General features: G+C 39.4%; 1 protein-coding gene across 1 annotated transcript; it reads right to left on the reverse strand.

Annotated features, from left to right (window-relative positions):
• Positions 1–2,314: 2,314 nt before the first annotated feature.
• Positions 2,315–20,839, reverse strand: rcor2 (REST corepressor 2). The gene is made up of 13 exons (XM_079429778.1): positions 20,500–20,839; positions 16,714–16,836; positions 16,360–16,416; positions 15,987–16,067; positions 12,044–12,096; positions 11,806–11,967; positions 11,344–11,468; positions 11,203–11,263; positions 10,659–10,886; positions 5,013–5,090; positions 4,665–4,722; positions 3,785–4,002; positions 2,315–3,628 (listed from the first exon to the last, which is right to left on the reverse strand). Exons 2-13 carry the CDS (start codon positions 16,832–16,834, stop codon positions 3,263–3,265), a joined length of 1,608 nt encoding a protein of 535 aa, XP_079285904.1. The 5' UTR covers positions 16,835–16,836; positions 20,500–20,839; the 3' UTR covers positions 2,315–3,262.
• Positions 20,840–23,094: the final 2,255 nt, after the last annotated feature.

The raw sequence follows: 23,094 nt of genomic DNA on the forward strand, positions 1-23,094 counted from the left end.
GACCTATTGTATTAACACAGCGAGAGAGTAATATTTACACATGCAAACTTGTTTTTGGGTGCATTTGTTTGGAATGAAAGACAACCGTATTTAAAAACAGACGCGAGTCTCAAACTTCTCCCTTAAATACGAGCTGATGCCAGTCAACTTTCTTTTCTTTTTTGGTTCTCAAGCTAGTCGTGAGTATCATCTATAACCACAGTGACAATTATATAAAAATATAAATTCATATTTCATATGGCGCCATCTATTACTTTAGAAAGGTACATCATAGGTGACACACGAGTCCATTCGAGGAGGGAGGTTATATCCCTTAAATCCTAATTAACCAACAGGCTATAACATACCTGAGAAGAGGAGCGGACAGTTCAAAAACACAAAACTGCAGCTGAAAACCTGACAGACGTCTCTTATCTCAAAGACTGTAAGTTACTAAAAGCACACGTGAAAACTCTCAAACACAAAACGCGTGTGCCTAAAACAAAGTGTCACTCGCGCTGAATGACTTTATCCAGTACGGCTCCGTTCACACAGATGTAAGCCGAAACACGGCTGTGAATCTTGAAAACAAACTTACTAATTTATTTAAAAATAGGCATATTTGCTTTATATTTCTGACTGTTAGAGCTATAGATGTCGGGCTTTAGAAAACAGAATGGAGAATAAAACATTAAATTTGGTTAATGGGTTAAAAACAATTGTGCTTAATATAAGTTATGTGAGTAAACAATTACTAAAAATGTGTTATATCACACCTGGGGCCTATACCATTAGCTGGCTAGCCATTTATTTTTCGCCAAGCCACTTTAATGATTTTGGGCACCTTTTGGGGTGTTTATCATCATAACAGCTCCGAGGCAGGTCAATATTCTGGATAAAAGATCTCAAACGGAAACTGGACCAAACAGCTGTGACACATCTCAGGCACAATAAACCAGTTTCTCTTGCTCTAAATTAAAGGTCAACATAGTACAATAATTTAAAGACAAATCGTCTGGCTTTTAGGGATTATTTTATATTATTTAGCCTATATATTATTCGTATGATAATCATACCCTAACTCCTTTAGTAATGATGAGCAACTTGTTTAATTACTGTAAAGCATTTCGTTTAAATTAACATAAATATATACAAGTAACATGTAATATAAATAAGCTTCAGAATCAATAGATATACTATACGTGACCTTACATGTACACGTTTCTGTATATTATATGAACTGTAGGGTAGAGTGGGGGAAACGCCCCCCTTAAAGTTAAATGTGTTAAGAAAAGTTATATTTTTAGTGACAATGACATAAATTATAAACAAAGTATGAAAAATGTCTAGAGTTTTCATGTTATTAGATTTTTAACAAAAAATGTATTTGTACCTAGGGGAGTTTTAACCCACCAATGGGCATAACACCCCCCCCCCCCCCCCAGTCTGACAAAGCAATTTGCTTTAAACATTTACAGCAAAATCAGAGTACAGTCAGTTTTAGCTTAAAATTTAAATTAATATAATAATTATGAATTACAAAATTGTAATAGCCTATTTTAAACATTTTGTTAGCTGATGCTTACTGGCTAGCTAAATAGCTACCTGATGCTAACTTGAGGTAGGCTAATTTTTAAATATAAAAAATAAAGACTTTATGTTCAGAACAGAATAACTACAGTAATTGCTCATTGCCAACTGGGGGCGTTTTACCCTACAGACTATGTTAAAATTGTCATTCTGAAAATATAATTATATTTTTATTGAATAACACATACTCCCTGTATACAGGCCTTGCTGTTCTCATATCATATATAACTGCTTTTACTGCTGAAAATTAGTAAATTTCTCCCACTCTACCCTATATGGTAATAGTAAATTTCACTTGCACTGATTTGGCAAGATGTTTTCTTTTAGTTGCCCTCTTTCATGGACAGCTCTTTTCTTTTCATGTGAATGAGTTTAAATTGTTTATCTAATCTTTGTTTATATTTGTATTGATCTTTGGTAGAAAAGAGAAGTGAATTGCTCTCTCTTTCGCAAGAAGTGAACTGCAGATTCTTTGTTTCAAAGCATGTGATTGGCTTTGTTACTGGTATCACACTTCAAATGAATGTGCTCCATAAACTCAGTATCAAAGCCTGAGTTGACAGAGAAAACTGATGATCATCATCAGGGTGCCAACAAAGCCCGAGTGTATTGGTTTGGTTTTGTCAACTCAAAACTAATCCTCTAACCCTGAGTTCATTCAACTACCATCATGGTACAAGCCCCTGGTTGGGTCTAGTAAGTGTCTTATATGTAAAATATCTGCAGAATAACAACAAAATCAATTGGTCATTTTCACTTTATTTTGAAAAAAAATCTAAAACAAAAATAGTCACAAACAAATCCAGTTCACATGTAAACAGTTCTCATATACATACAACATTTTGGAAGAAACGAGAACTCTTGCACGAGCTTCCTCGGGAATCATCTTTAGTGTTTTGATGCCTCTGTGTTTGTGCCTTTAAGAACGAGATGAAATCAGTGTATTCCAGAGTTGCAACAAAAAGTCAAGTATTTTGCATCATTTAGTGCTTAGTCAATATTAACTAGTACTACATAAATTCACTACCTAACAATATCTTAAGGACCTAATTATACAAACAACAAAACCGCGTCACCCATCTATCAACATGGCTGTTCAATGGGAGAGTGAGTATACACAATTTCCCAGTTTCCTGACACCAGGCACTTCAGAACACTTACTAGTGCCTGTAGTCATGCACACTAGATAATATGCAGCTGTTGCCGTAGAGATGGTGGAAGGAACTCACATGAGTCTGTTTCGTGGCAGTTTTTAATTCCAGTGTATAAGGTTTTTACCCACAATTTTGGTTAAACTTTCAACTTCCGCTGAGCAACTATTACAGAAGGTGATTCAATAGCTGTAATTACAGTGGAAGCTGTTGTGCTTGAGACCGTTCACGAGGTAAAGCTGTAGAACCTGAGGACAGATGGGTTTGTGGGGCAGTAGGGTTTTTTTTTTTTGGCAAGACTGTGGTACATGTCCTGAAGTGGAGAAGCGAATCGCACTGTATAATTTCATCCTTCCTGACTTGCTAAATGGGTGTTTTGGTGCATGTCCAGCTTTGCTTCCAGTTCACCTCAGGGGTTTTTCCTATCTTTTGAGAGGCATCACTACACGTTGCCCTTTTACAGCGATTTAAAAACAAATTCTCTGTTAAATTACTATTTGGGTGCCTTAAACCATTATAAAAGGGCAAATACTACATGGCGATCAGTGTGACTGGGGGGATTCCACCTTTAGCCCCACTAGTGAGGGTGGCAGCTGTCCAGCAGAGGCAGAGGAGGAACTTAGAGAGTTCCTCAGTGCCCCCTGGTGGAGCAAGGACGCCACTGCGGGTCTGATGAGCGGAGGGGGAGGGTGATTGTGGGGCGTCCGGTTTTGTAGAGGTCGCGTCTGTAGCGGGGGAGGCTGGCGCAGCAGGCTAGGGGGTGCTGAGGGGGGTGCAGGGCGCAGTAAGGGTGGAGGTTGAGTGAGGGGTGGGGAGGACTGGGCAGAGTTGGGGTTCCCAGCCACACTAACATCAGAAGAGGGCAGAGAACTGTCAAAATGAGGCGGAGAGGTGCCATCCATCTTCACCTGTAACAACAAAGAAAGATGGAAGAGAGAAAATGAATTGCTCTGTTGTTGTTAACTGTTCTTTATCTCTAAGATAAATAAGCCCTGCCTGCTGGAACACGTCCTATTCAAAAGCCTTGACAAATTCAAACAGCCTTTTTCCTCATTCTCTCTCACCTCATCATCTTCCGCTTCTGACGACCCGTTCAGCTCCATGTTCACGGTTCTCCCGCTGCCTCCTTGCACCACTTCCTGTTCTGCCTGCCATTCACGTAGAACCTCTTCAAGATTGAAGCGTCTCCGGTAGCTGACGAAGAATGAGCTGATCTGCGCCACCGTCTTGTTGCCAATCACGTCCGCTATGGCTGCAAAGTCTTTACCGTATCGCCTGATGGCTGGAGAGGATGTGGATGAAAAAATGGGTACATGATAAAACTGCTCAGCAATGTTTAAAATCAATCAACCAGTATTATATTCTTATGAATTCAGTATGTAGTATCTAGTATAATCTTGCTTTGTACATGATAGGAATTCCCTTTGTATTGCTCTGAATACACATGCATAATGACAGCAATTGTGCAAAGATAAATAATTACATAAATACTGTAATATCCCATAAACAACAAGAATTCTCCATAAATTTAATCACTGCAAGATTAGAACAATCTCCCACTGTCATAAAAGATTGCACATTAGTGACTTGATACTCACTAATTTAGCTTGAAACCATATTTTTTAGGACAGGTATTAGTTGTGACATACATTTTATCACGTTAACTCATTGGTTAGCTGTATAATTTAGCTTCTATTTTACGATATCAATTTGTGCAAATAAAGAAGTGATCTTTTTGGGTTCTTTAGTTTTGCGAACCCGGCATTACCGAAGCATTCTCTTTTTATACAAGCTTTAACTAGGGATGCTGGATATTACAGCTCTGGTTGATAACCAATGAATAGCCTATATTAAAGTTCTATGCTATTATATCTAAACACTGGTTTAAAATGCCATGTATATTTAGGGATCAAAGTAATTAGAGATAATAATAATATAGCTCACCTTGAACAGCCAGGAGGTGCTCCTCCGTTGTCCAGCGAGAGTTGATTTTTTGAGTGGGCTAAAGGAAATGTAGCACAGGGAGAAAATTTATCATGTAGCGTAATATTGGCATTTTGCCTAGAATCTACTTAAAGGTTTGGCAAACTCAGAGAAAAACAATTGTACTTTATAAATATTATGCAATTAGGCCTTATCAGTATCTCAGAAAAGGCTGTACATTCAAACTGTCAAAATACATTAAATGGATTTTATGTCTTGCTTTTTAACTTTTACATGTATGCTAGTATATATAGTGTGAATGATAAATGTTTGTAGCTTTATATCAGAGCAATGTAGGTAGAAATGTACCTCTGATGGTCTTAAGCTTTCAATTCCATCAACCGAGTTGTGCTTGAGAAAACTATTGGTTTGCTTGATACTTTGGACCTAAAAGCAAAACAGAGAGGCAAAAATGTTCTAAGTGGTGATTGTTGTGTAAGGCAAGGCAAGTTTATTTATATAGCACATTTCATACACAGTGGTAATTCAAAGTGCTTTACATAAAAGAAAGTGAAATTAAAATCAATAAAAACATGGAAATAAAAATAATAAAAACAAGGAATTTTAAAATGATATAGAAAATGATTTTAAATAAATTTAAAGAAAATGATTATACATAAAATTTATTGCAGTCAGTTCGGACATATAGCACAGTGCTCATTCAACAAATGCACAGTTAAACAGATGAGTTTTGAGTCTTGATTTAAATGTGGCTAATGTTTTAGCACATCTGATCTCTACTGGAAGCTGGTTCCAACTGCGGGCCGCATAATAGTTAAAAGCAGACTCCCCTTGTTTTGTGTGAACCCTTGGTATTTCTAACTGACTCGATCCTAATGATCTGAGTGGTCTGTTTGGTTTATATTCAGTGAGCATATCAGCAATATATTTAGGTCCTAGGCCATTGAGTGACTTATGAACGAGTAAAAGTACTTTAAAATCAATCCTAAATGTAACTGGAAGCCAGTGTAAGGACCTGAGGACTGGTGTGATATGCTCAGATTTTCTGGTTCTAGTCAGAATCCTGGCAGCAGCATTCTGGATGAGGTGCAGTTGTCTAATGGTCTTCTTTGGAAGGCCTGTGAGGAGACCATTACAGTAATCCACCCTGCTGGTGATAAAGGCATGAACAAGTTTCTCCAAATCTTGACTGGAAACAAAACATCTAATTCTTGCAATATTTTTGAGATGATAGTATGCTGATTTAGCTACTGCTTTGACATGACTACTGAAACTAAGGTCTGTCTCCAGAATCACCCCAAGATTTCTGACTTGATTTTTAGTTGTTTGACCCCTAGAGTCAAGGTATGCATTCACCTTGAGAACTTCATCTTTGTTTCCAAATGCAGTGACTTCAGTTTTCTCCTTGTTTAACTGAAGAAAGTTCTGGCGCATCCAATTATTAATTTCATCAATACATTGGTAGAGGGAGTCAATGGGGCTGTAGTCATTTGGAGATAAGGCTAGGTAAATCTGGGTATCATCAGCATAGCTGTGATAGGCTATTTGGTTCTTCCTCATTATTTGACTTAGTGGGAGCATATACAGGTTAAACAAGAGCGGTGCAAGAATTGAGCCTTGTGGGACTCCACATGTCATGGCCGTCCACTTAGACTTAGGCTCTCCTATACTCACATAATAACCTCTCCCTTCTAAGTATGACCTGAACCATTTGAGTGCCATCCCAGAAAGCCCGACCCAGTTTTCCAGTCTCTCTAAAAGTATGTTATGATCGACATTGTCAAACGCAGCACTAAGATCTAGTAGTACCAGCACTGATATTTTGCCAGAATCAGAATTGACGCGAATATCATTTATTATCTTAATGAGTGCTGTCTCTGTGCTGTGATGCACTCGGAAACCAGATTGAAAATGGTCCAGGTATCCATTTGAGTTTAAGTAGTTGTTCAGCTGATTAGAAACTACCTTTTCAATAATCTTACCTATGAAAGGAAGATTTGATATGGGTCTATAGTTGCTCAACATGGTGTTATCAAGATTGCGCTTTTTCAGAAGGGGCTTAACAACTGCAGTTTTAAGGGAGTTTGGAAAAGTCCCAGAAAGTAGTGAGGCGTTCACCGCTTTAAGAGATCAGCTTCTAAACAGTTAAGCACATGTTTGAAAAAGGATGTGGGAAGTGTGTCAAGATAGCAGGTTGAAGATTTAAGGTGCTGTACTATTTCTTCCAAAATTTTGTTATCAATTTCTTTAAAAACACACAGTCACTTCTTTTTGAAATTGCGGTCGAATCTGTGTGACCTCTGCATAACTTGAGGATGGGCCAATATCCTTTCTGATATTATTGATCTTCTCAGAAAAGAAGGAAGCAAACTCATTGCATTTGCTGTCGGAGAGCATTTCACTGGGAATCTGACTTGGGGGGTTTGTCAGTCTCTCAACAGTCGCAAAAAGAGTGCGGGTGTTGCTTAAGTTACTGTTTATGAGGTTTGAAAAGAAAGTCTGTCTAGCTGTGGCTAGTTCCACATTGAAAGCATGAAGGCTGTCTTTATAGATGCTATAGTGAATTTCGAGTTTCGTCTTCCGCCACATCCGCTCAGCTTTTCTGCATTGTCTTTTCATGCTCTGAACTGCTGTTGATTTTCTCCAAATTGATTTCTGTTTCCCCGTCTTCTTGCTGACCTTTATCGGGGCAATATCATCAATAACATTCTTAATTTTTGAGTTAAATGACTCCAGGAGAAGATCAACAGAGTCTGCAGAAATGCTTGGTGTTAATGATATTGCCTCCATAAATAGCGCACTAGTGTTCTCGTTAATGCATCTCTTTCTGATAGAGACAGATCTAGATTCAGTGGTGACTGAGATCAATATATCAAAGAAAATACAGAAGTGATCAGATAGTGCTACATCCTTAATTACAATGGATGAGATGTTTAGACCTCTACTGATGAGTAAATCTAGAGTGTGTCCACGATTGTATGTGGGTCCGTGCACATGCTGACTCAGGTCAAAAGTGTTTAAAACAGTTATAATTTCTTTTGTAGTTTTGATTTCTGCATTATCTATGTGAATATTAAAATCCCCTGCAATAGCAAAACAGTCAAACTCTGAGGAAATCATTGATAACAGTTCAGTGAAATCATCAACAAAGGCTGGAGAATATTTTGGAGGCCTGTAAATAATGATAAACAGGGTGCGTGGAGCACCTTTCAGCACAATACCTAGGTATTCAAAAGATGAATACTGACCAAATGACATTTGCTTGCACTGATACACATCTTTAAACAGAGCAGCTACACCTCCACCTCTCCTAACAGTCCTGCCACCTTACATTTTGTCTCTACAGCAATCTTAGATTGATGCATTATAGGCCGCAGGTTAGATGGGTCAGCCGCACGGCTTGAGAAGGCCTTAGACTTTCTATCGCTTAATAAAACAGAAATAGAGGAGGCTACAGGCACACTGGGTTCCCGCTTGTTCTGTAAACATTTGTGAATGTTGCTGCTAATATAGCGGGGACCCGACACATATCACTGAGAGCTGTTATCAGTTGTTTTTGGTTCACCTACACCAGATGGAGAGGGGTTTGGGGCCTGACGTTGTGGCAGCGGCCGGAGAGCTCTCGCAGGAAGAGGAGGGTGAGCTGGGCCTGCAGTCTTTGGTGGTTGTGGGGCCCGCCGTTTTTTAGTTGATATCTGGGGGCTTGAAGCGAAAGAGTGGGAGAGTTTGGTCCCAGCATACACCAGTTCCTCCATTTTCTGTGAGAAGCTTAGAAGTGGAGATTCTGGAGAGAGTGATAGTGTATCTGGTGAGCAGGGCTCTGGCTCTGGTGTTTCCGCTGGCTGTGAGATGTCATTCTGGCTTCCCTGGCTGTTTTCCAGAAAGTCGTCCTTGGGTGCTGAGTCTTGGAGCTGTTGTAGTACGTCACAGTCTGCATGTGATGAGCTCTGTGGGCAGGGCTCAGCTGGGATGTCCATGAGCAGTGCTTGTTGTGGCTGCGTGGTGTTATCATGTTGACTCAGAAGCTGACATGAAGTCCTGTGGTCACTCATATACTGTCCAGGTGTGTGTGTGTCATTCAGGCCGAGTAGATTGGCACACACCGCTGAAGGATGACGGAGGGAGAAATAGATATTTCTCCCTCCGTGTATTTAGCCTCCATGTATTTAGCCCAAGAAACCGTGAGAACATGTTAGTTCCCCTTGCTGGGAGTGGTCCACTGATGAACGACTGAACTTCGAGACTTTGAAGCGTTTCAAAGAGTTCAGTGAAGTGAAGTGACATTCAGCCAAGTATGGTGACCCATACTCGGAATTCGTGCTCTGCATTTAACCCATCCAACGTGCACACACACACAGCAGTGAACACACACACACCGTGAACACACACCCGGAGCAGTGGGCAGCCATTTTATGCTGCAGCGCCCGGGGAGCAGTTGGGGGTTCGGTGCCTTGCTCAAGGGCACCTCAGTCGTGGTATTGAGGGTGGAGAGAGCGCTGGACATTCACTCCCCCCACCTACAATCCCTGCCGGCCCGAGACTCGAACCCGCAACCTTTGGATCACGAGTCCAACTCTCTAACCATTAGGCCACGACTTCCCCTTTCACTGAAATCCTTCTTAAGGAGTTCTGACTGCTCCTTCCGAATATCATTCTTCCCCACATGGATGATGACTCGATTTGCAGTCTTGTGCTTCATCAGAATGTTCCGAAGTTCTTTGTTCACATCAAAGACATTTGCTTGAGGAAGGCAGTATGTAGTTGTAGTCCTGCTACTGATGTTTCTGATAATAGCATCACCCACTATCAGAGTCCTGGGCTCGGCTGCGCTCTGAGCTGAAAGCCGCTGTCTGCTCGACCTTGAGCGCCTGTTAGTAGCGATGTTAGCTGCTGGCTGATTCGATCCGTGTTTAGTCACATTTGCGGATTTCTCACCCACATTCATTAATGCTTCAAATCTGTTCTCAAGATGTATAGGGGGTGGTAAGATACCAGTGTTTACAAGTCTTGTCATAGCCGTATCTGGGGTAGAGGATGCTATGGCAGCAATACGAGATACTCGTGATAATCTGATGTCTCGATTTCCTTTGGGTCTCGCTCCCTGTTTGTGCCATCGATTTGTCTGTCGATCTGTTTCGGCTTTTTCCTCTACACTTTGTATAAACTTTTGAGATTCAGAGGACTCACCAGCTGTATGCTGAGGGGGTCTGTGATGACCGTCTGCTGTGTGTTCCGCCTGTTTTGGAAGTCCAGCAAGTAACTTTGTTTCAAGAACCGCAATCCTTTGTAGAAGTTTGTGGCAGTTCATGCAGCAAGTAGATTCCACGAAAGGCATTTTCTCTCGTCTGTTTGAATGTAGACAGCTGTGTTTTTCCGTCTCTGGAATGTAAACTGCTGGGAGAAAGTCTTAAGTTTCCCCCCAAAAAAATGTGTTGTCTGAGCACTGTGATGATCTGCTGAAGTTAAAATCTTGGAGAGATATGAGAAAAATGCAAAAATAGGGAGCAAAGCGCAGAGCAATAAGCAAGAGCGTCCGAACAGTAGCAAAGCCGGAAGTGAGTGTAGTTATATTTCCATTCAAGAGTTTGGGGGTTAAATTGTTATTACAATTTAAATTAACTGTTTTTTAATATGCTGAATTTTTAGTGTCACATGATCACTTTAACATGCTGATTTGGTGCTCAAGAAACATTTATCAAGTTTGAAAATAGCTGTGCTGTTTAATATTTTTGTAGAAATACATTTTTCCAGGATTATTTGATTAGAGTGTTAGAGTTTTTTTTATTTATTTGATCAATAGAGTTATTTTTTTTAATAAACATTTCAATTTGATCAATCCTTGCTGAATAAAAGCAACAACAAAAAAACCTTACTGACTCCAAACTTTTGAACACTTGTGTAGCACACAAACTCCTCAATCGTATATTCACTTTCGAGTCTCTCGGATTTACAACCACTACCAAAAACATTGTGATTTGATGTGTTGCACTTTACCTGTCTCTTCAGTGACACTAACTGTGTGTCCAGCTGTTTGAGAGAAACAACTCCTGAATCAGTGGACGCTGAGAGAGCAACAATGTCCTCCTGTTCCAGATGCATGCCTTTAGGAGGCCTGCGGCGAGAGCGAAGAGGGTGGTGACGGTGGTTCTCTTTCCGAGTCAGACCAGACTTGCTTGAACCTTTATCACTCCCTCCTCCATTTCCAGAACTCTGCTTTGTCATCTGAAAAGCAGCACAAATGCAGTGTAAACGCAGTCATGCACATGCAGTCTATTTTTTAAGATTAAGATTTTAGGTTAAAATTCATGTAAATGTATAAAGGAAAATAGGTGTTTGTGACAGGTCATCTAAACAAATGTTTGCCCTCACTAGTCCCTGACTGCTGATTTTTTTTTTTACTACTAATATTCCATTTAGTCTCTAAATTAATATGGAGTTAAAAGCTGTATGTAATGTAACTATTATCAAAGAATAAACAAAATACTTTGTTGAATAGTTTAATATGGAGTTTAGTTATGTGTTACACCATAGGCTCAACCTCTTTCCTGGCATTGATCTCAAAGTCACTGTCTGGATCGCCTTCCACCATCTCATCGTTACTGGCAGAAACAAAAATACACACTTTGTAATGATTCATTGTCTTTTCTCTCCATCTTTCCCTCTTTTGCTCTCCTTTTACCTCTCATCCTTTTCTCTCTTGCTAAGGAGCTTGCGTGCTTGACGGTCCATGACGCTGGTCCGGGTTCTGGTTTTCTTCCAAGAGTAGTAGTGTTTCACCAGACTTGAGATCAGCTTGTCGGGAAGCTGAGAAATAAATATAACAGATGGTTATGACTGATAGATGTCCTGTATCAAATTTGTGACTGAGCATTTGAACTTCTTTGTACAAAAGGTCAGATGTTCTTGCTTCCATTGAAGCACACGATGCTTTGAAACATTCTCAAATTATTTCCATGTTGTAATGGATGACAACAAGACAGTTCATAGTGCTGACAGCGAGACCTCACTATGGCTCTACATATATGTGTGATTCTACACTGGGCCGTATCTCAAGATGCCTGCTCTTCTGGAGTTGCAGGCAGATGTGAGAGCACCAGATGACTCTTATATAACCCATCTTGCCTCCATCCCTCCTGCTCACCATCTGTTGGATGCGATGGAAGCTCTTGCCATGAAAGCTGAAAGCCTGTTCGAACAGAACTTTGTCTTCCACTGTCCACTCATCAGGAAAGGGAGTGAAGTTGGCCAGGTCAGCCAGTGACTTCTCCACATCATGCTTGTGCCACAGAAGCATGCCAAGAGCCTGTTGACAGAATGACTCCATCAGTGATTTATGCCTCCATCTACAGGATTTGCCTAATATTTAAGCAAAATGGTACCTGTTCCATGTTGTATCCGTGCTTCTCTTTGGCCATCAGAATATATTCATCCACTGAGAGTGAGAAAATGGAAAATGCAGTTTCTTTACAATCCAACATGGCAGATTAGGGGACAGTGTACAAAGGATATGTGTATTACTTTACTACCTCACAACAAAATACACAATCACGATTCAATACGTTACGAGGCATCACAATAACATAATAGAAAATAAATAATGCAAATACATATAAATAAAACAGCAGTCAATCAATTCAAAATAATGACTCAGTGGGTTTCAATTTAATTCAAATGTGATTTTTTTTTTGTCATTTCAAAAATGATCAATTGGATTTGATTATATATATATATATATATATATATATATATATATATATATATATATAAAAAAATAAATAAAATCAAATCCAATTGATTATTTTTGAAATGACAAAAAAAATCACATTTGAATTAAATTGAATATATATAATATATATATATATATATATATAATCTGATTAACAATAAAAAAAAAAAAAAAAAAAATTTTAGACTTAAAAAGTGCAAACTACATTGTCAGAGATTATACAGTAACTCAAAGATGTGTGTGTGTGTGTATATATATATATATATATATATATATATATATATATATATATATATATATATATACACACACACACACACACAGATCAAAAATTATAAAACGCGACACTTTTGTTTTTGTCCCCATTTTTCATGAGCTGAACTCAAATATCTAAGACTTTTCTATGTACTCAAAAGGACTATTTCTCTCAAATATTGTTCACAAATCTGTCTAAATCTGTGTTAGTGAGCACTTCTCCTTTGCCTGAGCTAACCCATCCACCTCACAGGTGTGGCATTTCAAGATGCTGATTAGACAGCATGATTATTGCACAGCTGTGCCTTAGGCTGGCCACAATAAAAGGCCACTCTAAAATGTGCAGTTTTACTGTATTGGGGGGGTCCGGGGGGTCCGAAAACCAGTCAGTATCTGATGTGACCACCATTTGCCTCACGCAGTGCAACACATCTTCACATAGAGTTGATCAGGTTGTTGATTGTGGCCTGTGGAATGTTGGTCCACTCCTCTTCAATGACTGTGCGAAGTTGCTGAATATTGGCAGGAACTGGAACACGCTGTTGTATACGCCAATCCAGAGCATCCCAAACATGCTCAATGGGTGACATGTCCGGTGAGTATGCTGGTCATGCAAGAACTGGGATGTTTTCAGCTTCCAGGAATTGTGTACAGATCCTTGCAACATGGGGTCGTGCATTATCATGCTGCAACATGAGGTGATGGTCGTGGATGAATGGCACAACAATGGGCCTCAGGATCTCATCAAGGTATCTCTGTGCATTCAAAATGCCATCAATAAAATGCACCTGTGTTCGTTGTCCATAACATATGCCTGCCCATACCATAACCCCACAACCACCATGGGCCACTCGATCCACAACGTTGACATCAGCAAACCGCTCACCCAAACGATGCCATACACGCTGTCTGCCATCTGCGCTGTACAGTGAAAAGCGGGATTCGTCCGTGAAGAGAACACCTCTCCAAAGTACCAGACTGACGCCATCGATTGTGAGTATTTGCCCACTCAGGTCGGTTACGACAACAAACTGCAGTCAGGTCAAGATCCCGACGAGGACGACGAGCATGCAGATGAGCTTCCCTGAGATAGTTTCTGACAGTTTGTGCAGAGATTCTTTGGTTATGCAAACCGACTGTTGCAGCAGCTGTCCGGGTGGCTGGTCTCAGACGATCTTGGAGGTGAAGATGCTGGATGTCGAGGTCTTGGGCTAGTGTGGTTACACGAGGTCTGCGGTTGTGAGGCCGGTTGGATGTACTGCCAAATTCTCTGAAACGCTTTTGGAGACGGCTTATGGTAGAGAAATTAACATTCAATTCACGGGCAACAGCTCTGGTGGACATTCCTGCAGTCAGCATGCCAATTGCGTGCTTCCTCAAAACTTGCGACATCTGTGGCATTGTGCTGTGTGATAAAACTGCACATTTTAGAGTGGCCTTTTATTGTGGCCAACCTAAGGCACACCTGTGCATTAATCATGCTGTCTAATCAGCATCTTGATATGCCACACCTGTGAGGTGGATGGATTATCTCGGCAAAGGAGAAGTGCTCTCTAACACAGATTTAGACAGATTTGTGAACAATATTTGAGAGAAATGGGCCTTGTGTGTACATAGAAAAAGTCTTAGATCTTTGAGTTCAGCTCATGAAAAATGGGGGCAAAAACAAAAGTGTTGCGTTTATAATTTTGTTCAGTGTATATACATAGTGCTGCTGGAAAGTTTGTGAACCCTTCAGAATTTTCTATATTTCTGCATAAATATGACATAATCAGATTTTCACACAAGTCCTGAAAGTAGACAAAGAGAACCCAATCAAACAAATGAGACAAAAATATTTTCCAAATATTTATTCAAGAAATTGACCCAATATTGCATATCTGTGAGTGGCAAAAGTATGTGAATCTCTTTTTAGATTAGCAGTTAATTTAAAGGTGAAATTAGAGTCCATCTGTAAAGAAGTGCTTTCAGTCAGTGCAATGACCATCAAATGTCAATACGTGACCCGTTTTATTCAAAGAACAGGGATCTATCAAAGTCGGATCATGTTTGTGGAAGTGAATCATGTCACGAACAAAGGAGATTACTGAGGACCCCAGAAAAAGAGTTGATGTTGCTCAAAATGCTAGAAAAGGTTACAAAACTATCTCTAAAGTGTTTGGACTCCACAAATCCACAGTCAGTGTATACAAATGGAGGAAAGTCAAGACCACTGTTACCTTCCTGAGAAGTGGTTGACCAACAAAGATCACTCCAAAACAGAACGTGTAATAGTCTGCAAGGTTGCAAAAGTTCCCAGGGTAACTTTTAAGCAACTGAAGGCCTTTCTCACATTGGATAATGTTAATGTTCATGAGCCCACCATCAGAACACTGAGTAACCATGGTGTGCATGGAAGAGTTGCAAGAAGAAAGCCACTGTTCTCCAAAAAGAAAATTGCTTGCTAAAGATCATGTGGACAAGCCAGAGGACTATTGGAGAAAGGTTTAATGGATGGATGAAACCAAAATAGAACTTATTGGTTTAAATGAGAAGTTATTATGTTTGGAGAAAAGAACACACTGCATTCCAGCTTAAGCATCTTATCCCATCTGTGACATATGGTGGTGGTAGTATCATGGCTTGGGCCTGTTTTGCTGCATCCTGGCCAGGACAGCCTGCCATCATTGATGGAACAATGAATTCCAGCAAATTCTAAAGGAAAACATCAGGACATCTGTTTAAGAACAGTCTCAAGAGAACGTGGGCCATGCAGCAAGACAATAACCCCAAGCATACAAGTCCTTCTACCAAAGAATGGTTAAAGTAGAACAAAGTTAATGTTTTGGAATGGCTGAGTCAAAGTCCAGACCTTAATCCAACTAAAATGTTGTGGAAGGACCTAAGCAAGCAGTTCACTGGAGGAAACCCACCAACATCACAGAGTGGTTCTGCACTAAGGAATGGGCTAAAACTCCTACATGTTATTGTGCAGGACTGATCAGCATTTACAAGAAACTTTACCTTCAGTTACTGCAGCAAAAGAGGGTCACGCCAGATACTGAAAGCAAAGATTCACATACATTTGCAACACACAGATATATGTAACACTGTATCATTTTTATCAATAAATAAATGACAAAGAAAATATTTTTCTCTCACTTGTTTGATTCGGTTGTCTTTGTCTACTTTGAGGACTTATATGAAAATCTGATGATGTTTTGGGTCGTATTTATGCAGAAATATAAAAAAAGGGTTCAAAAAAAAACTTTCAAGCAGGACTGTATATACACACATATATACATATATATACACTCTCAGCAATTTTTAGTCATTTTTACGTGTGAATATTTGTTCCTTACACATGGCATCGGACACTTGGGTGTTTGGTGACCAGACCAGCATGCTCCTCTGGTCACTGTCACTGTAGCGGGATGCACAGTCTGTCAACACAAAAAAGAAACATGTCTGTCGCACAACACAGCAGCCTCTCTCAAATACCTCTTCTCAAAACCTTGTTGTTTTGTACTTCTCTATGCCTCTCTGCTGTTTTTGTCTATAATTCTATATACTCCAAGACTACAGCTATGTTCTCTCCTACTCCCCATAAACTTGAGTGCACACAGAAACACCTACACACAGCCCTTTATCTTATCATGCAGACTGTGAAAACTGCATGGAGTTCAGAGATTTATATTCATCTCTTCTGAGATTAACTCCCCTCTCCCTCTTTACCTGGTTTGAACTCTGGGATCTGTGCCTGGTAGTCCCCACCAACGCGGATCATACTGTCTGTTTCAAAAGAGCAAGAGGGAAAAGGACAGTCAAAGAGGGGAAAAACACAGGCAGGCTTAGTTAGAAACTGGCAGTGCATCCTCACAGAGGGCAGAGGAAGAAATATGGGTGGAGGGAGGGAGAGGAGGAAAACAACAGGGATGCTTGACAGAATACACATACAGACACTGATATACTCAGACATTTTATACTTAAATGAAACAATAAAGATTGATACTGTGATACCATGTAAGTGAATGAAGGTACAGATGGTGGTTTGGAGTTGGAGTTTGTGTGTGAATGTGTCAGACGTACCATGTGTGTGTTCCTCATCACTGCTCTCTTCCTCAGAGTGCTGGCTGTTCCCATTCGTGACTGTTTTGGCCCTGCTTCGGGACAGCACACCAGACCCTGATCGCTCCATCACTGATGGCATGGCTAGAGGGGAGAGAGAGAGTGTTCAAGGGGATCAGCATTGGCCTTTGTTTTCAACATCTTAAAGGGAAAGTTCAGCCACAAATGAAAATCCTGTCATCGTTTCCTCGCCCTCATGTCATTCCAAATTTGTTTGTCTTTCTTTTGTGGAAAGAGACATTGGGGCAGAGTAACTCATTGTATAAACACAACAGAGACGGTTTTCAAAATACATTCTTAAGTGTTCCTTAGTAAAAAGGTTTAGAATAACATGAAGGTGAATAAATGATGAATCATTTTATTTTGTCTTTAATTTAGCAGCATTTCTGATGCAAATTAATTCTGACTGACCCATCATATGCGTTATGTATGTACGTATATATATATATATATATATATGTGTGTGTGTGTGTGTGTGTTGTTGACGTGACATGGCATTTTCACTGTCCCACAAGAAAAAAATTTATATAATTAATATTGTCGTTATTTAAAATGCAGTAAATGGTTAAACATTTCTTTGTCCTACATGGACCTTTTGTTATAAAAGCTGCAGCGCTATTCGATTTTTTACATTTTTGAGCCAAATCTCAAAATTGTCCTATGGTGTGACTGTCTCAAGCATGGTTCAGTAAATTACAACTTTTATAAATGAAAAAGAAAAGCATAAAAATGTTAATAAATACCTCCGGCATAACTGTACAAGTGTCTATTTTACTAGATGGCAATCATTTTTCATCCATATATTTCTGAAAGCATTCATGATTACAGAGAAAACTTTAATTAGTTGAAGGACCCCATTCACAGCTGTGTTACTGAAGCCCATGACATGTGCACATGGTCAATTTTTGTCTCAGAATTGTTCAAATATTTAACTTTTTTTGAACCACTACAAAAGTGTTACGTTTTGTTGTCCTTTGGTGTGACATCCCTAAATTATATTTTTTAATCAAAAACTGCATGTTAAACTACATAATCATGGAAAATTATGCAAATGTGTCTTGCTAACCGCTAATGACAGGTTAGCTTGGTAAAGCAAGTTCATTAATTGACAGGAAAAGGCTGAAACTTCCTACGGTGTGACAGAAAATGTCCTCCGGTATGATGTCTGTACTGTCACACCACAAGACAAAGACGTCACACCAGAGGACAAGGTCTCTTTAAAAAGCATGTTATATAATTAAATAAGATTTGTTTAACTCCGTTTTATTCTTTTTTGATCATTTTCTGTGTTCTTAAATGCAATAATTACATTACATCATTTTCTGATGTTTTTACAGAAAACCTGTACTGTTATAAAGTGTCATGAAAAGAAGCATGAAATGTGATACTTTGTTTTCGAAACAGAAAATTGAGGGAGAGAAATTAGTGGAAGAGAGAGGACACGGAAATATATAGAGAAAATGAACAGGGATCCACACAGAAGGGAGGAGATCCTAAGAGAACAATGCAGAAAGTAAATATAATAAAATTATATCTTAAAAAGGGTAGCCATAAAGTTTTAAAAACTTGATTCACATCTTAATGAATATAGTTTGAATACCAATCATATTTAGCTGTGCCGCACATGCAGCTTTGGGGCTAGAAGAGTTTCAGTAACACACTGATTGATTAAGAGACTGAATTTTGTTGAGGAAAATTATTTTTAGTTTTGTTTAAAATACATGTTGATATTGTTTGTATCAAAATTAAACTTTCTTTCTCCTTTGACATGTTCAAAATTAAATAGAAATAATTTAATAACAACCATTTATGTCCTTTAGTGTGACGTAATGTCCTATGGTGTGACACGCATAAAAGAACCACAGATGTTTTTATCTCAAAATATCTTTAAAAAATATAGTTGAGTATTGCAATAGGGGAGATCACACATCTTAAAATGGTATAATTTTCAGCAGTTTTGAATGAATGACAGTAAAGTTTGTCATTAAATTCTCCAAGTCATGGGGGAAAAAACGATGTTAATTGTAATTTCATATTAAATAAATAGCACTATATGAAAATAAGTGTCTAACAATGAAGATAAGTCTCTCTCTTGCCATCTATGTATTATTAAGAGGGTTTTTATTTTTGCTATGTCACACCATAGGACAAACTTATGGTACAATTCAGTAAAAAAAATCAAATAAATAATAAAAAAAAGGCGTGAAAGAATTGACGAAGTTAGTGACTTATATATTTATGTAGTGTGAAATCTGATCTTTGAGAATATATGTGACCCTGGACCACAAAACCATTCATAAGGGTCAATTTTTCGAAATTTAGATTGAATAAATAAGCTTTCCATTGATGTATGGTTTGTTATGATAGGACAATATTTGGCTGAGATACAACAATTTGAAAATCTGGACTCTGAGGGAGCAAAAAAATCTAAATATTGAGAAAATCGCCTTTAAAGTTGTCCAAACAAAGTTCTTAGCAATGCATATTACTAATCAAAAATTAAGTTTTAATATATTTACAGTAGGAAATGTATTTTTGGCTATTGCTACAAATATACCCCAGCGACTTAAGACTGGGTTTGTGCTCCAGGGTCACATATGCATATATATATATATATATATAAGGTTCACCAAATAGTTGCCTCGAGTATCTTTTAACAGTGTAGTGACAAATCTTTGTATTCTGAATCTTTATCGACTTCCTCAAGTAACATTATTCCAGTGGTCACATTATATAGCCTACACATATTTTCTTTCTCTGAACAGCCCCAGTGTGTTATGAAATGTGGTGAGAAAATTAACCTCAAATTAGTACAAATTAATTAAAATATGTGTGTATGGAAATGAAGTCTGGCTCAAGAGTTGGTTTAAATGCTCTTGGCTGTGTTTTGAGCGGCAGGTGCTGGAGTTCACTGAGATATCAAACCACAAAGCGAGGGATACACGCATTAGTGTAATGTTTATAGATAACTTTCATTTGTTTCAGCGCCAGTAAATGAGACTTTCATTCGGTGGACAAGAAGTCTTTGTTTCGCGAAAATGAACGATGCCGAAAGTGAACAACTTTCATCTCTTAACAAACATGCAGTCCCAGAACAACAGATACCATCCTTTACAAAACAAAACAATGACCTTTACTTCTTAAGCGTATGCCATTGCGATAGCCAACCACCAAACTGTAACAATAACTCAAGAGGCTGCCTGAACTGTGATTTTGAACACGCAAACCAACCACACAAACATAAACATAAAACTAAAATCTTCCTGATCTAGATGCATGGACACAAAAGATACATTGGCGAGATAAAATACTGCCGAAATCGGATGCAAAATTATTATCTTTATAACTCGCCGTCAACATTTAAAACAATATTAGGTATTTGTTCTCACTTTACACGCAAAACAAAAAGTCGCTGTGTGTCATAAAATGAAGGGCTCGTGACGTCACGACCAGTGTCTCTATTGATTGAAGTTCGGGCTCAGTGTGAATTAAACGAGCCCAAAACACTCAATATGAGCCACTGAACTGCCCTTCGCTTAACAGAGTGCCCAATCAACTCGTAATAGTGTTTCAGCGGAAAGCAGCTATCGATTGCCCCCTTAAACTCCGACCACCATCCAATCACCTGTCCCTTGTTCATTTAAACATTTCTGTGAGTAAACGCGCACGGATCTCGCTCGGGCGATAATAATCCATCATTCAAACTTAAAAAGTAGAGAAACAGAAACCGAGCATCTTTCCCCTCACCTCACTTTTCGCACAGTCGCTCTCTCAAGTCTGAGTCCTTTTGTGTAGAGCCACGCTTATGTCTCTATTCCAGTTGTTGGCTTGCTGTCGCTGAACATTTGCCTTATAACGTTAGTTACAGGTTCAAATAGCAGTTCACTACCTGGCTTGCTTGCTTTCTCTCCTATTCAAACTTATCAAGCGACAAACAAGTGTTGCAAAACATCAGCACTACGCTCGTTTGTTAATATACAACTCCATTAAAGCTTCTGTGGATATTCGCACGTTTCTCATTCTCTCCAGTTCGTTGCATCGGATCCTATCCGTGTGTATGTGCCGGGGAGACCTGACAACTCCTCACAACCGAGAAAACCTTCCGCGCTGTTCGCCTCTCCCCAACTAACTTCCATGTCAATTACATAGTCCCTTTAACCGGCGTCAGATGCATAACAAGTGATTCTGACAATGTAAAAGCTCGTTTCATGCGAGTCAGTGTAATATATGCGCAATAATAAAAACAAAAACGTTAAATGAAACGCTCCCGGCATAAAAGCCGTTATTCAGGCGTTAATTGTGGTTAAATTTAGATTTAAACATATTTAGATCCTCTCGTACAGTTCTCTTCATGAAACCAACTTACTAGCGATCCATTACTTTGTGCTTTACCTGCGGTGCTCCCACATGAAATCATACGGAACTACTTCCTGCTGTGTGTGCGGAGGGATTCGTCAGCTGTGCAATGCAGTGCTGAGGCTGCCCAGACCCTTCACTAATGTATGCAGGAGAGAGAGAAAAAGACTAGAACTTGATTATTTACCTTAATACTGAGTCTTTAATGATGGATATCGTGAATTAGGCTTCAGCTATAGTTCTTTTACCATATTCAGTTGATAAAAGGTGATTGAGGCTTAAAGAAATCAATACATTCACACTGTGTTAGCCATGGTTTCTGGTCTACATTAATTAAACATAACCTGGAGGTATTACAGGTGAGAATAAACTTGATATCTAGACACAATCCTAAAACTGACATAAAAGGATTAAAGCCTGGATTCAGTCTGGTCTCCAACACCCCCTCCTGACACTATCAACCAGCAGGCCCAATGATGGACAGGTCCTCCCTTGGATGCCCATATACATTTATATTCTTTCTCTGTGGTCCTTGCAGGCAATAACAGAGACAGACATACCAGCACTTGTGGCACAAGACCCCTCCCAGCCATCCCCTCTCTGTCTATGTGTTTCTCTCTCCAACCATCTCCTCCCTCCCCTCCTTCATGCCATCTTGCCAGTGCTGTGCAAAACAACCATCTCCATTTTCTCTAACTCACCTTAGTTGTCCCTTTATGATGGTCTCTCTTATGATGGTTTCTTGATATTCTCTCTCTCTCTCTCTTTCTCTCCTCTTCCTCTCTGGTAGACTTCCTCCATCCTCATCACCTCTGAGTTCCTCTTTCCTCCCCTCCCCCTCTCTCTATTCCCCCCCACCCCCCACCCGCATGCACACCAAGCAGAGAAAGAGGGTTTTTTTCTTCAGGAGTAACAATCTCTGCTCGCAACCACAGGCCTGAAGGTATAGCTGGAGTCTGTCCCTATTTTGTTTAGCAATAACATGGATGGAACAACCTTTTGTTGTCACAACCTAAATTTGCATGCCCTATTATGTCGAGTTTTGTTTATTTATAAACCCTCAGTTACAATCACTCCATCATAGACTAGTTATCGAGCATGCATCAAGGTTCAGTGTGAGTTGTGGCGCAGAGGAAGCGGAGATTTTACCAGCGCTGAACTCTCTGACCCCCTCCCTTGTTTCCCCTCCTGAAAATGCCATCTCTCCCCGTCGCGAGACAGATTACCAGAAAACAAAAGGTTCGGGGCGGGGCTTCGTGACGGACCATCTGCGGGAGGGGCGTGGCCAGGAATATACAGCAGCACTCGTTGCATTCAACACATGGGTAGACGCTTTAAGTTATGGCTGTGCGTTCTTTATAATGGTCAGAAGCAGTGGGTGTTAACGAGGGATTCTGTAAAAATCGTCCTAGATGTGAGGTACACGCCGTTCTACGTACTGTAGTTAAGTACCACTGGCGTTTATATGCGCACTCTATGCAGTTCAAACCATGCGATCATCACACAAGGTGGTGCTGACATACAGTAGCAGTTCCTACACAGTAGCAACTTAAGTTGCAGTCCTGTATTGTCAACTAGTGCAACCTCGTGGACAAAAGAGGTACTGCAGGGCCCTTCTAGACCTGATTTTTCATTCAGCTAAACAGAAATCTCCATTCAAATGAATTTAGTGCATTAATTAAATATGTACAAATATGATACAAAGCGTTTTGTCAATTGAAAATTTTATTTGCAAAAACAGATAAGTCATGTTTTTTATTGTTATTATGTTTTTATTGTGCTTTATTGTGTTAGCTGTATTTTTTAGTTGTTATTATTTAATCAAAACAACCCAAATGCAGTTTGATTGATATTGAATGGAATGCAGGATAAATAAAAAAAAGCATGATTATTGAACATTTTTAAAAACGGAGTTACCTGTTTTTGCAAATTAACTCTTCAATTGTAGTTATTAATATGAACCACTGTTTGCATTTTTCTCTTAAC

This window comes from Barbus barbus (genome assembly GCF_936440315.1).
Source record: "Barbus barbus genome assembly, chromosome: 2".
NCBI lineage: Eukaryota > Metazoa > Chordata > Actinopteri > Cypriniformes > Cyprinidae > Barbus > Barbus barbus.